The following is a 14,437-nucleotide window of genomic DNA, read 5'->3' on the forward strand; positions in this document are numbered from 1 at the left end:
TTTACAAGGCAGGAAAATCAAAAAGCTGTCGGATTGAGATAAAAAAGTGGCAAAATTCCCTAATATTTTTATTAATGTTTCAGCTTTTTAATTATTATTCTGATTTAAATGCAAGTCTGAAAACTGACTCGTGTTAGACGTGTTCTTTGCTTACCTCTGGTTTTGCTTGTGGAGTTTATTTTGTCCCTCTTTGAGACAAATGGAGCTTTTTGTCTTCGTCTTTCTTCTCATTATTAAGGATTTACTGTTCAGCCATGAACAAAGAGCAGCCCGAAGAACTCTTATGATGAATTATATAGATGGAAACCGTGTTCCCTCGCCCGGACGTGGGTCACTGGGGCCCCCCTCTGGAGCCAGGCCTGGAGGTGGGGCACGTTGGCGAGCGCCTGGTGGCCGGGCTTTCACCTAAGGAGCCCGGCCGGGCACGGCCCGAAGAGGAAAGGTGGGTCCCCCTTCCCATGGGCTCACCACTCGTGGGAGGGGCCAAAGGGGTCGGGTGCAGTGTGTGACGGGTGGTAGTCGAGGGCGGGGACCTTGGCGGTCTGATCCTCGGCTACAGAAGCTGGCTCTTGGCACGTGGAATGTCACCTCTCTGGTGGGGAAGGAGCCTGAGTTGGTGTGTGAGGTTGAGAGGTTTCGACTAGATATAGTCGGACTCACCTCAACGCATGGCTCTGGTTCTGGAACCAGTTTCCTTGAGAGGGGTTGGACTTTCTACCACTCTGGAGTTGCTCCCACTGAGAGGTGCCGAGCAGGGGTGGGCATACTAGTTGCCCCCCATCTTGGTGCCTGTATGTCGGGGTTTACCCCAGTGAATGAGAGGGTAGCCTCCCTCCGCCTACGTGTGGGGGGACGGGTTCTGACTGGTCTGTGCTTATGCACCAAACTACAGTTCAGACTACCCACCCTTTTTGGAGACCTTGGAGGGGGTGCTGAAAGCACTCCTTCCGGTGACTCCCTCGTTCTGCTGGGGGACTTTAACGCTCACGTGGGCAACAACACTGAGACCTGGAGAGGTGTGGTTGGGAGCAACGCCCCCCCCTGATCTGAATTCGAGTGGTGTTTTGTTATTGGACTTCTGTGCCAGTCATGGATTGTCCATAATGAACACCATGTTCAGACATAAAGGTGTCCATATTTGCTCTTGGCACCAGGATACCTTAGGCCGCAGCTCCATGATCGACTTTGTTGTTGTTTCATCTGACCTGCGGCCGCATGTCTTGGACACTCGGGTGAAGAGAGGGTCGGAGCTGTCAACTGACCACTATCTGGTGGAGAGTTGGCTCAGATGGTGGGGGAGGATGCTGGTCAGACCAGGCGGGCCCAAACACATTGCGAGGGTCTGCTGGGAACTTCTGGCAGAGTCTCCTGTCAGGAACTTTCAATTCAATTCAAGCTTATTTATATAGCGCCAAATCACGACAAGAGTCGTCTCAAGACACTTCACATAATAAACATTCCAATTCACAGGTCATTAAGCCAATCAGAAATAATGTTTCCTATATAAGGAACCCAGCAAATTGCATCAAGTCACTGACTAGTGTCAGTGACTATACAGCAATCCTCATACAAAGCAAGCATGCAGCGACAGTGGAGAGGAAAACTCCCTTTTAACAGGAAGAAACCGCCAGAGAATCCTGGCTCAGTATAAGCAGCCATCCTCCACGACTCACTGGGGATCGAGAAGACAGAGCAGGCAGACACACACACACACACACAATAATGTGTCTATAGTTATATTGTGATTTCTTAGTAAATATTCTATTTGGTGAGATAAACTTTATTGTATTTATCCTAGTGGATCTATAATTAAACGGGTAAACTAGCAGTAGCACATCCAATGTCAAGGAAAGCAAAAAGTTATTATCAGGAGAGGGAGAATGTTTAAGGGGTTAGCAGCAGTGTGCTAGACGATGGCCCCCTCCATGAGGCCACCACAGCTCAGCAGAACATCGTTGTAGCTTCTTCTGGGGAGAAAAACACTTAGAGAGAAAATAAAGTTAACAGCTGAAGTAGCAGAAAATAATACAGTTAAAGAGCAGACTGTAGAAGAAGGTAGTCGAGTGTGAAAAGTGGTCAGTGTGTCCTCCAGCAGTCTAAGCCTATAGCAGCATAACTACAGAGATAACTCTGGATAACCTAGCCTATTTAGATGGAGGCATGTTGGAGGCAGGGCAAGGGAGAGCCGTCTTTACCGACTGTACACTCCACCTCCCTCTACTCCCCCACTTGTCCAGATTTAGGCTAACATCAGATTTTAACCATAGGCCCTATCAAATAAAAATGTTTTAAGCCTAGTCTTAAAAGTAGACAAAGTGTCTGCCTCATGGACTAAAGCTGGGAGCTGGTTCCACAAGAGAGGAGCCTGATAACTAAAAGATCTGCCTCCCATCCTAAGTTTAGATATTCTGGGAACCACCAGTAGACCTGCAGTCTGAGAGCGAAGTGCTCGGTTAGGAACGTATGGAACAATCAGATTCCTAATGTATGATGGAGCTTGATTATTAAGAGCTTTATATGTGAGAAGAAGGATCTTAAAATCTATTCTGAATTTAACAGGTAGCCAATGTAGGGAAGCTAAGACAGGAGAGATATGATCTCTCTTTTTAATTCTCATCAGAACTCTAGCTGCAGCATTTTGGACAAGCTGAAGACTTTTAACTACATTCTGTGGACTTCCTGAGAGTAATGGATTACAGTAATCCAGTCTGGATGTAATAAATGCATGAACTAGTTTTTCAGCATCACTCCTGGAAAGGATGCTTCTAATCTTAGCAATATTCCGAAGGTGGAAAAAAGAAATCCTACAAACTTGTGAAACCTGTGATTTGAATGACATGTCCTGGTCAAAGATAACACCAAGGTTCCTTACTTTGTTCTCGGAGATTAATGTAATGCCATTCAGGTCAGGCGACTGGCTAAGCAATTTCCTTTTCTGGATTTCTGGTCCAAAGATGAGAACTTCCGTCTCTTCAATTCCCACCTCCGACAGAACTTCCAAAATGTTTCGGGGGGAGGCGGGGGACATTGAGTCTGAATGGACCCTGTTCCGTGCCTCCATTGTTGAGGCGGCCGACTGGAGCTGTGGTCGCAGGATCTTCGGTGCCTGTCGTGGTAGCAGCCCCCGAACCCGCTGGTGGATACCGGCGGTTAGGGTGCTGTCAAGCTGAAGAAAGTATCCTATCAGGTCTTTTTGGCCTGTGGGACTCCAGAGGCAGCTGACGGGTACCGGCAGTCCAAGCGGAACGCGGCTCGGGTGGTCGCCGAGGCAAAAACCCGGGCATGGGAGGAGTTCGGTGAGACCATGGAGCAAGACTTCCGTACGGCTTCGAGGAGATTCTGGTCCACCATCCGACGCCTCGGGGGGGAAAGCAGTCCGCTACCAACAGTGTGCTGCTGACCTCTACTCAGGACGTTGTGGATCAATGGGCAGAATACTTTGAAGACCTCCTCAATCCCACCGACACGTCTTCCAGTGAGGAAGCAGAGTCTGGGGACTTTGGGTTGGTTTCTCAAATCTCTGGTGCTGAGGTCACTGAGGTGGTTAAAAAGCTCCTCTGTGGCAAGGCTCCAGGGGTGGATGAGATCCACCCGGAGTTCCTTAAGGCTCTGGATGTTGTGGGGCTGCGTTGGCTAACGCAGCTCTGCAATATCGCGTGGACATCGGGGACAGTCCCACTGGACTTTCAGACGGGGTTGCTGGCCCCTTTATTTAAAAAGGGGGACCGCAGGGTGTGTTCCAACTACAGGGGGATCACACTCCTGAGCCTTCCTGGTAAGGTCTATTCAGGAGTTCTGGAGAGGAGGGTCCATCGGATTGTTGAACCTCAGATTCAGGAGGAGCAATGTGGTTTTGGTCCTGGCCGTGGAACACTGGACCAGCTCTGTACCCTTAGGGGGATCCTGGAGGGTGCGTGGGAATTTGCCCAACCAGTCTACATGTGTTTTGTGGATTTGGAGAAGGCGTTTAACCGCGTCCCTCGGGGGGCCCTTGGGGGGTACTCCGGGAGTATGGGGTACCAGGCCCTCTGATACGGGCTGCTAGGTCCCTGTATGACCCGTGTCAGAGCTTGGTCCACATTGCCGGCAGTAAGTCGGGCTCGTTCCCAGTGAGAGTTGGACTCCGCCAAGGCTGCCCTTTGTCACCGATTCTGTTCATAACCTTTATGGACAGGATTTCTAGGTGCAGCCAAGGTGTGGAGGGCATCCGTTTTGGTGGCCTGAGGATCAGGTCAGCTTTTTGCTGATGATGTGGTCCTGTTGGCTTCATCAGAACGTGATCTTCAGCTTTCACTGGAACGGTTCGCAGCCGAGTGTGAAGCAGCTGGGATGAGCATCAGCTCCTCTAAATCTGAGACCATGGTCTTGATTCGGAAAAGGGTAGAATGCCTTCTCCGAGTCAGGGATGAGGTCCTGCCCCAAGTGGAGGAGTTTAAGTATCTCGGGGTCTTGTTCACGAGTGAGGGAAAGATGGAGCGTGAGATCGATAGGCGGATTGGTGCTGCATCTGCAGTGATGCGGGCGTTGTACCGGTCTGTCGTGGTGAAGAGAGAGCTGAGTCAGAAGGCGAAGCTCTCGATTTACCGGTCGATCTACGTTCCTACCCTCACCTATGGTTACGAGCTTTGGGTAGTGACCGAAAGAACGAGGTTGCAGATACAAGAGGCCAAAATGAGTTTTCTCCGAAGAGTGGCTGGGCTCTCCCTTAGAGATAGGGTGAGAAGCTCAGTCATCCGGGAGGGGCTCGGAGTAGACCCGCTGCTCCTCCACATTGAGAGGAGCCAGCTGAGGTGGCTCGGGCATCTGGTCAGGATGTCTCCTTGACGCCTCCCTGGTGAGGTTTTCCGGGCACGTCCAACTGGGAGGAGGCCTAAAGGTAGACCCAGGACACGCTGGAGGGATTATGTCTCTCACCTGGCCAGGGAACGCCTTGGGATTCCCCCGGAGGAGCTGGCCCAAGTGGCTGGGGAGAGGGAAGTCTGGGCCTCTCGCCTTAGGCTGCTGCCCCCACGACCTGACTCCGGATAAGCGGATGAAAATGGATGGATGTTCAGCCATGACAGCTTACACCCAGAGCAGTCTCATATGTCACCCTCAGTGTGTGTGTGTGTGTGTGTGTGTGTGTGTGTGTGTGTGTGTGTGTGTGTGTGTGTGTGTGTGTGTGTGTGTGTGTGTGCGCGCGTGTGTGTGTGTGTGTGTGTATGTTTGCGTCTCCTCCCATGCTTTCTGTCCCCTTAAGGAAAAGCTGATGCTCACATTTAGAGTTTGAATAAATGGTTTTCTCTCCACCGTGCCGTGTTTCCAGGAGACGGATGGAGGAAGAGGAAGCCCAGGGATGGGAGATGATGGAGGTTGGGTTGGAAAACAGACACTTGACTGACAGCTGTGAGCTGTCTTCATTTGTCAAGTCAGCCAGGTGTGGTCAGATACAGCCAGGAGGCATCAGGAAATGAAAGGAAAACAAGTAAAACTGAGGAAGGAAAGAAAATTATAGAAAAGGAGTGATGAGAGAAAACAAGGACAAGATGAAAAGAGAATGGGGGAAAGGAGAAAGAATAAAACATGCAACCGTGTCAAAAGTATAAAAAAATTCAAAGATGTCAAATGATAAATAAGAGAGGGAACTGAAACAAGACAACCAGGATGAAACCGAAAACTTCAGTTGTGGAAAAATAGGAGAAAACAACTAAAGTAAAAACAACAAGTAAAAAACTGAATTTAAAAACCAAGAAAAGCTACAAAAATAATAAAAACTAGGTTAAAATTAAAAAATACTAATATAACAAAATGCAATTCAAAGACAAAACAGCTAGAAAAGAAACAAGAATAAAGAAAATAAGATAAGAAGTGGAAAAATGGAGAGAATCATTAAAAAAAGTCACATAAAAGAGAAAATATTTTTAAAAACTGCTACGGGAGGTTGGAGAGAAAAAGAAGGAAAGGATAGAAGATAGAGGAATGAAGGAAGTGGAGCAGTTAGAGGAAATTAGGAGAAACACACACACACACACACACAAACACACGCAAACACACACACACACACACAAACACACACAAACACACACACACACACAAGCAAACACACACAAACACACACACACGCAAACACACACAAACACACGCAAACACACACAAACACACACACGCGCAAACACACACAAACACACGCAAACACACACAAACACACACACACACAAGCAAACACACACAAACACACACACACACACACAAACACACGCAAACACACGCAAACACACACACGCGCAAACACACACAAACACACGCAAACACACACAAACACACACACACACAAGCAAACACACACAAACACACACAAACACACGCAAACACACACACACGCAAACACACACAAACACACGCAAACACACGCAAACACACACAAACACACACACACACACGCACAAACACACACAAACACACGCAAACACACACACACGCAAACACACACAAACACACGCAAACACACACAAACACACACACACACAAGCAAACACACACACACGCACGCAAACACACACACACACACACACGCACGCAAACACACACAAACACACACACACACACACGCAAACACACACACACACGCACGCAAACACACACACACACACGCACGCAAACACACACAAACACACACACACACACACACGCACGCAAACACACACACAGATGACAAATAATCCTTTGAACTGGCCGGTGTTCCTGGACAGTCTGTAATATAGTGGGAAGGGGTGTGTGTGTGTGTGGGGGGGGGGGGGGGTGGCTCAGGTTTCCCGGGTCGATAAGTTCAAACCAGCCTCTCAGTTTAGCAGCTCTAAGTCCCAAAACATGTAGAACTGGATGAAAGCGGAAGTCTTGGAAGTGTGGGATTGTGATCTGGTGTTGGGTTGGGATTGGGTCAGATGTTGATGGTGAGAAGCTGAATGGATTAACTGGCCACTGCTAATCTGCAGCAGAAGAGAGAGAAGATACAGAAAATGATGGTAGTATGAAGTCAGGATGCTGCCTGACAGCTGTGGGCTGTGTGAGCAGCTGATTTACTCCAGATTAGTCTGGACATGCGCCAACCGGGATTCAATCAGGCCATGATGAATGTGCGCTGGCGTGCTGAAGGCAAGCCGCTAAAGCCACCGGTAAGTGCATCCCGCTGGCTGTCAAGAGTAACATTTTGGAGTTTCCAAGGCCGAGGAGGCACTTTGTCTTCATGCAGAATTTCAGACGCTGAGCAGAAAAGGACCGCTTCGTTCACTCGCTGCTTTGGATTTATTCTTAGCCAAATAAAACCGCTGGGATTATAGACGGGGAGGGAGATAAATCCTGTTTTTGTGCAACCAAACGGAGGTGAAACTCAGTAGCCATGGCTACGTGTGAGTATTTGATTTCTGCTGTTTTCATTTGGAGGGCAAAGAGATTCATTTTCCTTATTTTTGACTCGTCTTAAATCACAATTGTGCCTTCGTGAAGATGCCCTGTAAAAGACATGAAGAGCTGAAGGTGCTGAGTGGATACGGCCTGTTTCTGCCAGATATGGCACCAAAATCTTTCTTACGGTATCACCAAACTAAATATGGATTCATCCAAAACCAACATGATTAAACGTTTTTTTTTTTTTCAGTGCAGTCTGGGTTGAAAACAAATTATCTCCATAATCAGGTTTTGTTAATCTGTGATTTAACAGATAATTTCGTCAGGAATGTAATATTTTATTAGCTAAAGCAAAGAAATGAGGTGAAAATGGCCACAGAGACGTTTAAATCTGGGGAACATAGAGCTGTGTGTCATAATAGCTAAAAAAATAACAGAAACGCTTATTTTTTAATTAGAAAACTGTTCAAATGAATCCTCCTTTTATGTTTTTATGCTGTATTTATTCCTCCTGTGATGAGTCCCTCCTCACCAAACACCTGTGTCCTTGTCACCGGTACAGGTAATGTGGGTTTGCAACCACTGCCGTAAGCAGCAAGAGATTCTCACCAAGTCAGGAGAATGGTTTTCTGGGTCAGGGGCGCGGCCCGGGAGCCTCGGCACCTCCTTGAACGATACGCCCTCCAGAGGTGAGGCTCAACCAGAGAGGAAGCCACTCCGCTCCAAATCCCAAGCCCCGCCCCCCAGCACCAACACGGCGCCGCCAGCCGGAGTCACCGCTGCCAAGGGCGGCCACGCCATGCCGGGCTCTCGCTCCCAAAGCGAGCCACCCAGAGAAAAGTAAGATGGGCTTTAGACTCATAAACAAATAAATGCATAAAGTTAACTTTTTACTTGATTAATCTGTAGTTCATGTAGAATAATTTAGTCAGTCGTTGAAGTTAGGGTTGTTGCGGTGTGAAAATGTAACCTCACGGTTGTTGTGACCAAAATTATCACGGTTTTCGGTATTATCGCGGTATTTTTTAAACGTGTCACATTTTCAGACAATTAAATAAACCCTGTATGTCAGGAAATATTGTCCTCAGTTTGTGTCTAAATTTAGCCTAAAATGTGTTATTTTGTAATTATGTTGTTTATTTATTTACATTTTTCCCCTTTAGTCTTTAAAATACCAATATTTGCCCATAACTTCTTATTTTTTGTCTGTTTGATGTCATCATTTTAAAAGTATTAGACCAGATGATACTCAGTACTCAAGTAGCCTTCTAATCAGATACTTTTTTACCCTTACTTGAGTAATAAACCCTGTATCAGGAAAATATCGTCCTCGGTTTGTGTCCTTCCAGTGAGCTTTGCAGATGTGGGAAAATGTCATCAGGCAGTAATCGTTGTTAAATTCATAATTATTCTCGGAGAGAGACCAACTCTTATCTGCCCCTGGGAGCCCCGTAATGCATAGCGTCATTTCAACATGGCGGTGTCCGCGACACGGTTTATATGCAGGTAGCGGCGCTGCGGCTGCTTTATATAGCGACTCGTTGCGTTCTCCCTCAACCCAAATCCTCGGATCACGCATTTTAGCTAAAACGCTAATGTTAGCTTGCCTTGCGTTGACTGTAGAGTTGTGGGTGATGGTCACGCAGATGTGTCATGAGATTTGAAGCGTTGCTGCCTTTCACAGACACTTTTTCTGCACGTGCTGCAAACAGGATAGCCGTCTTCTATCAGCTGTCCCTCGGCATTCTTCAAATATCCAAAACATGCCCGTACTTCCCACTTTGTCTTCTTTGAGGGATAAAAAATGTCCTGAGCGCTGCCGTCTCCTCCTTTGGCCATTATTTCAGCTTTAGCTTCAAGAAAGTTTTGGTTGTAAACAACAAAGTGCGCATGTGCCGCCGGCAGCTTCAGCAGATGATACGGTGGCTGGTAAGGGTCACCGCGCCTACACCGCAGCCACGCTAATCCACTGAGATAATATAGTTTTTAAAAAACAAAACGGTTATTATTATTGTCAACTTTTTTACCGGGGTTTACCGCTACACCGGTTACCCTAGTTGAAGTGTTGCAATAAGATGAAAATAACTTTCAGAAGGGTAAGAAAATGGGTTTTAAAGAGAATTTGGGAAATTTTCCTTTAGTTTTAATTAAATGTCGTCATGGAAGCTGGAAAAATCCCATAAATCTGCTAAAAGAGAACTTTCACACCTCCTTACTCTTTTTTTTATCCTGCACATCCTAATTTAACAACTTTGTCTCAGATGTCCCAAAGCTTTGTGTCCTCTAGAGAAGACTGAGACGTTTGTCTGAGCTAAATCTGATTTTTAATCAACTGAGCAGACTCGGTTTCTAGATCAGCCTGGTGGTGATGAGGGGGTCCATCCATCTTTGTTTGGTGAATGCAATTCCAGAGAAGGACAGAAAATCCCCGATAATCTCACTCCTAATGTGATCTTAATTCTTCCTCTTTCCCAGGAAAAGGCCCGTTTCTCTCCATGAGCAGAACGGTAGAGGGGGAACGGGACGCGGCAGCGGTCGCAGACCTGCTGGGAAGCTTCAGTCCCAGTCGTCACTGGACGAGCGCTCAGTTCCTGGAGACAAAGGAGAAAGACGGTTTGGGAGTGGACGCCGGCTGGAGAAGATCAATTCTCAGGACTATGAAGATGGAAACGAGAACCTGGGACGCTCAGGGACACACAGGAGACGCCCAGAGGATGAAGAGCAGAGGGAGAGACAGCGCTGTGAGGAGGAATTCCAGAATCGTTACCGGAGCGACCCCAACCTGGCAAGATATCCCGTAAAACCGCAGAAGGAGGAGCAGGAGATGCGGATGCATGCCAAGGTATCCAAGGTACGGCACGAACGGAGACACAGCGATCTCGCCATCAATGAGGTGGGGCTCGGTCAGAATGAGGGAAGCGGTGGAGGTCAGGTGCCTGAAAACCACCTGGCTAAGAGGAGCTATGGGGAGGTGGACCGCAAAGCCCACCCTGAGAACCGCCGAGCCTTTCCTGGAGACAGGACCGTGGGAATGGGAGGTGGGCCTCCACTTGCTGGAGAAGGAGGTCGATCAGGGCCCCAACCTGGAGGTCCTGGGCCTCCTGATCAGAACCAGAACAGCAGCCACCTGGAGCATGGTTCCGCTCGGGACAAATGTGGAGATAATCTTCTGAGGAAGAACTCCCAGAGCTCCGATCCGTCAGAGTCTTTACGGCCGCCCCCGCCGCGGTCCTACAAGAGCAAGCGAGGAATCAACAAGAGGCAGATGTCCATCAGCAGCTCAGAGGAGGAGGGCGGCTCCACGCCCGAGTACACCAGCTGTGAGGACGTGGACATGGAAAGCGTCAGCGAGAAAGGTCAGTCAGACAGATGTCCACTAAACCTGCCTGATGTGTTTGCTGTCATCATTTATCACATTAGACCCGTCTCCACCTGCAGCTGTTCGCCGTTACCCCGAAATTCCACTACCTCCGCTCCGCTCCGACACGAACGCCGGAGCAAAATCGGTCCCGTTGTAGTCAATCAGAGCAATTCCACTACTGCGGCCGTGCTCCGACAGTGCGACGCCGCTCTCTGTTCCGGCGTCCGGCAAAAATAGAATCGATCCTATTTTCGCCGGACGCCGGAGCACCTCCGCAGTAAATGGACAGAAATCACAAACGCCCAACAGGAAAAGGAGCAAGCACAATTTCCGTTTTTCACAATAAATCGATGAACAAAAGGCGTTTTTTGTTTCATATGCACAGGTTTAACAACTTTTAACAACTATCAATGGCGGCTGAAGTTTAAATGCACAAAATTAAGCCATAAATACAGTTTCTACTATCAAAGTAGTCACACTTTGTTGATCCAAACACTGCTGATCTCTCAACACAAATGATGGGCAGATTAAACAGTTCATTTCAATGCTTCTCCCACACAACGGGTGTTTGGATCTAACTTCCGCGTTTATTGCTCGGACTGTATCGCAAGATCTCGAAAATCCCGCGCATGCTTGTTTGCCCACCTCAGGTCTCCGCACCGGAGCAGAGCCGTTGTAGAGCGGGTACCAGTAAAAACTGAGTTCGGAAGCGAGCGGCTGCGGAAGGCGGGGGCGGACCGGAGCGCAGCGGAGCGGAGGTAGTGGAATTTGGGGGTTAGCCCTCACGTCCATCTCTGCATCACGCACCCCATATTTGGGGCATAAATGGCTTCCTTTACTCCTCTCTCAAACGTGGAGAACCTACTTTAAATGGGGGAGGAGGGCCTAGGTCTCACCTTTCCAAGCTTTGAATCTCATTCCTAAGCAGTTTCCGTCCAGGTCACACCTTCCTGCATCTAATCAACACGACGCTCTCTCCGTAGAGGCTAACGGCTCATCAGAGGGTAGCGAGGCAGGGCGTTCAGAGTAGTTTCTGCTCATTAAACAACATTAGACAGCTGCAGCTTGACTCGCTCATATTCCAGTCAGAACTGACAAAGCTCCTCGGATGAGAAGCAAAACATCTTCAAGTAAACCAAAGAAGTAGCCTAGTGAACTAGACCAAATTCTTGCTTTGCAAAGAAGGCATGCTCCATTGGAACCTCCGCTGCTCCTACCAGGACTCTGGCTAGCCAATCACAGCTCTCTAGAGGGGTTTCAAACACATAAAGAGCTGTGATTGGTCCATAATGGTGGGCCAATCATAGTGGTCTATCTGCTTAGTGAACAAATCACAGAGCTTTATCCGCTTTGTGGGCCAATCAGGGCACTCTATATGCCTGGTGGGTGGGATGATGCAACAGAGTGAAACAAGAGTACGTCACATTCATTGTCCAGTGGAATGCGGAGATCATTTGAAAGACAACGGTAGAACCCGCCCCACAACCGAGGGCCGTCAATGGAGCGTTGCCAGACTAAATAATAGCTTGCCAGGCTACCAAAGAAGTCCAGTTGCCTTCATTTGAACCGTTTTGGGTTACCATGACCCGAATGACCGAGAACCTTCACCAGTATGCCATCTCTGGTTTAGAGGACAGTCTACGATACCTCTACTGTCCTTTTATCATGCGTCTAGCCTTCAGTCAGCCTAAAAGAGCACACATCACCCCTCTGTAGCTCCACTGGCTACTGCTAGCAGCACACATCAAATTCAAATTGCTAGCACTAGCATACAAAGTCCTGGATGGTACGGCTCCCCTCTACCTGAATCCTCTCGCAAAGGCTTACGTCATGACCCGGCCGCTCCGGTCATTGAAGGACCGTCGGCTAGCAGTGCCTACACCAAATTCTTTCTCCCCCATCCCAACGCCTAAAGCTGAGGTAATGAGTCTTCCCGGCCCAGTAGCAGCAGATTAAACTCTCGTCTCTGTTTGTCATCTACACCTCTGTGCTGTGGATAAACCCTGCTGCTCTCAGGACAGCGCTCATTTATTTGGAGAGTCCCGGTGATTTAGGCCAGCAGATTTGTGGAATTAGGTCAGTGGCTCGCTGACTACGTAACGCTCCGCAGACATCCAGCTGCAGCAGCCGAGCACGGACCACCCTGAACCGACTGGGCTTACAGTGCTCTCTGGGAGCCGACGCCTTTTTCCTGCTTCTGGCAGAAAAGCAGCGTGGTGCTGCTGAAATCAGACGTCCTGTCATTTGTGCGTTCAGGAGGCAGCAGAGGGGGTTAGGAAGCACTCTATCAGCTTATCACGCTCACAGAAAGTGGCCGTTCCAGCTGCTTTAATCCAGATTACTAAAACTCAGGGACTGGTCATGTGTAGGTGGTGTGGATTGGGATTATTAGCTGTTTTAGACACTCCAGCTCAGAACAGGAAGTGATTCGGCTCTGTCCTGATGCTTCGGGTAGGGTCGTATGTCTGACAGTTTGTCGTCTAATGGGAGGTTATAACAAAACCTGAACAAGTACAATTATCAAATAATGAATTCTATATATACTTATTAAATTAAATGAGTAATTTAGTCCTTTATTTTCATTTGCTAATTATACCTTCATCTGTTTCACGTGTTCCTCGGCCATTTCAAGCTGCAATCGTAACTCTGGAAAACAAATTAGCTTAACCCTTTGATGCATAACGGTCACCACCGTGACGACGGTGATGGGGCGACGGTGGCACAGGAGTTAAGTGGCACAGGAGTTAAGTGCTCGCCTCACAATCGGAAGGTTGCAGGTTCGAGCCCCGCTCAGTCTGTCGTTGTTGTTGTGTCCTTGGGCAAGACACTTAACCCACGTTGCCTGCTGGTGGTGGTCGGAGGGACCGGTGGCGCCAGTGCTCGGCAGCCTCGCCTCTGTCAGTGCGCCCCAGGGCAGCTGTGGCTACATTGTAGCTCATCACCATTAGTGTGTGAATGTGTGTGTGAATGGGTGAATGACTGATTGTGTTGTAAAGCACCTTGGGGGGTTCCAGGACTCTAGAAGGCGCTATATCAAATACAGACCATTTACCATTTTACCATTTACCGTGGACAGGAACTCAAAATTCTTATTTATTTGTTTTTGCTATTAAGCACAGCTGCTGAAGACTTTATTGCATTTGAACCCCTCCATTTGGACTTCAGTAAGCCAAGCCAACATATTTCATGTTCAGAATGCACGCTGTCCACTGAGGTGGACATGTAATAAATTATTTGTAAATTATAAAATTCTACAAAAAATATTTGTTGAAATTTGTTTCATTCACACCTAAAGACGAATGAAAAAAATTGTTAAAAAAATCATGGTTGAAGATTTAATAATTCATGCATCAAAGGGTTAGAAAATGTTCATGCCTCTTAACAACGTTAACTTCTAACAAAGTAATAAAAAAAACTAATGACGTGGATCTCTTGCGTTTGTCTAAAAACCTCTGCCAATAATACGTTTCGGAACGAATGCAACCATCGGACCATCTGGTTGTTGGTCTCGCCAAACCGCCTCACTTCCACACTTCCCTGCATCCTCCAATCATTACCCACACACGTGTGTATTCAGCAACAGAACACCGCTGGAGTGAGAGGTTCTCTAATATCAGAGGAGAAACGGCCGGCTGCTGCCACTTCAGCTTTAGGACAAACTACCAGAGTCCCAAAAAGAAAACCACCATTTGA

The 14,437-nt window shown here is 47.9% G+C and overlaps 1 protein-coding gene across 11 annotated transcripts in view; it reads left to right on the forward strand.

Moving 5' to 3' along the window:
- The window catches only part of rims1b (regulating synaptic membrane exocytosis 1b), a 99,218-nt gene that overhangs the window by 38,554 nt on the left and 46,227 nt on the right, over nt 1-14,437 (forward strand). For all 11 annotated transcript variants that reach the window (XM_054743886.2, XM_070552093.1, XM_054743876.2 and 8 more), the window contains exons 4-5: nt 7,946-8,223; nt 9,859-10,739. In XM_054743886.2, the coding sequence (XP_054599861.2) occupies nt 7,946-8,223; nt 9,859-10,739 (1,159 nt within the window). The remainder of the gene's footprint in view (nt 1-7,945; nt 8,224-9,858; nt 10,740-14,437) is intronic.

Source organism: Nothobranchius furzeri, chromosome 6 (genome assembly GCF_043380555.1).
Source record: "Nothobranchius furzeri strain GRZ-AD chromosome 6, NfurGRZ-RIMD1, whole genome shotgun sequence".
NCBI lineage: Eukaryota > Metazoa > Chordata > Actinopteri > Cyprinodontiformes > Nothobranchiidae > Nothobranchius > Nothobranchius furzeri.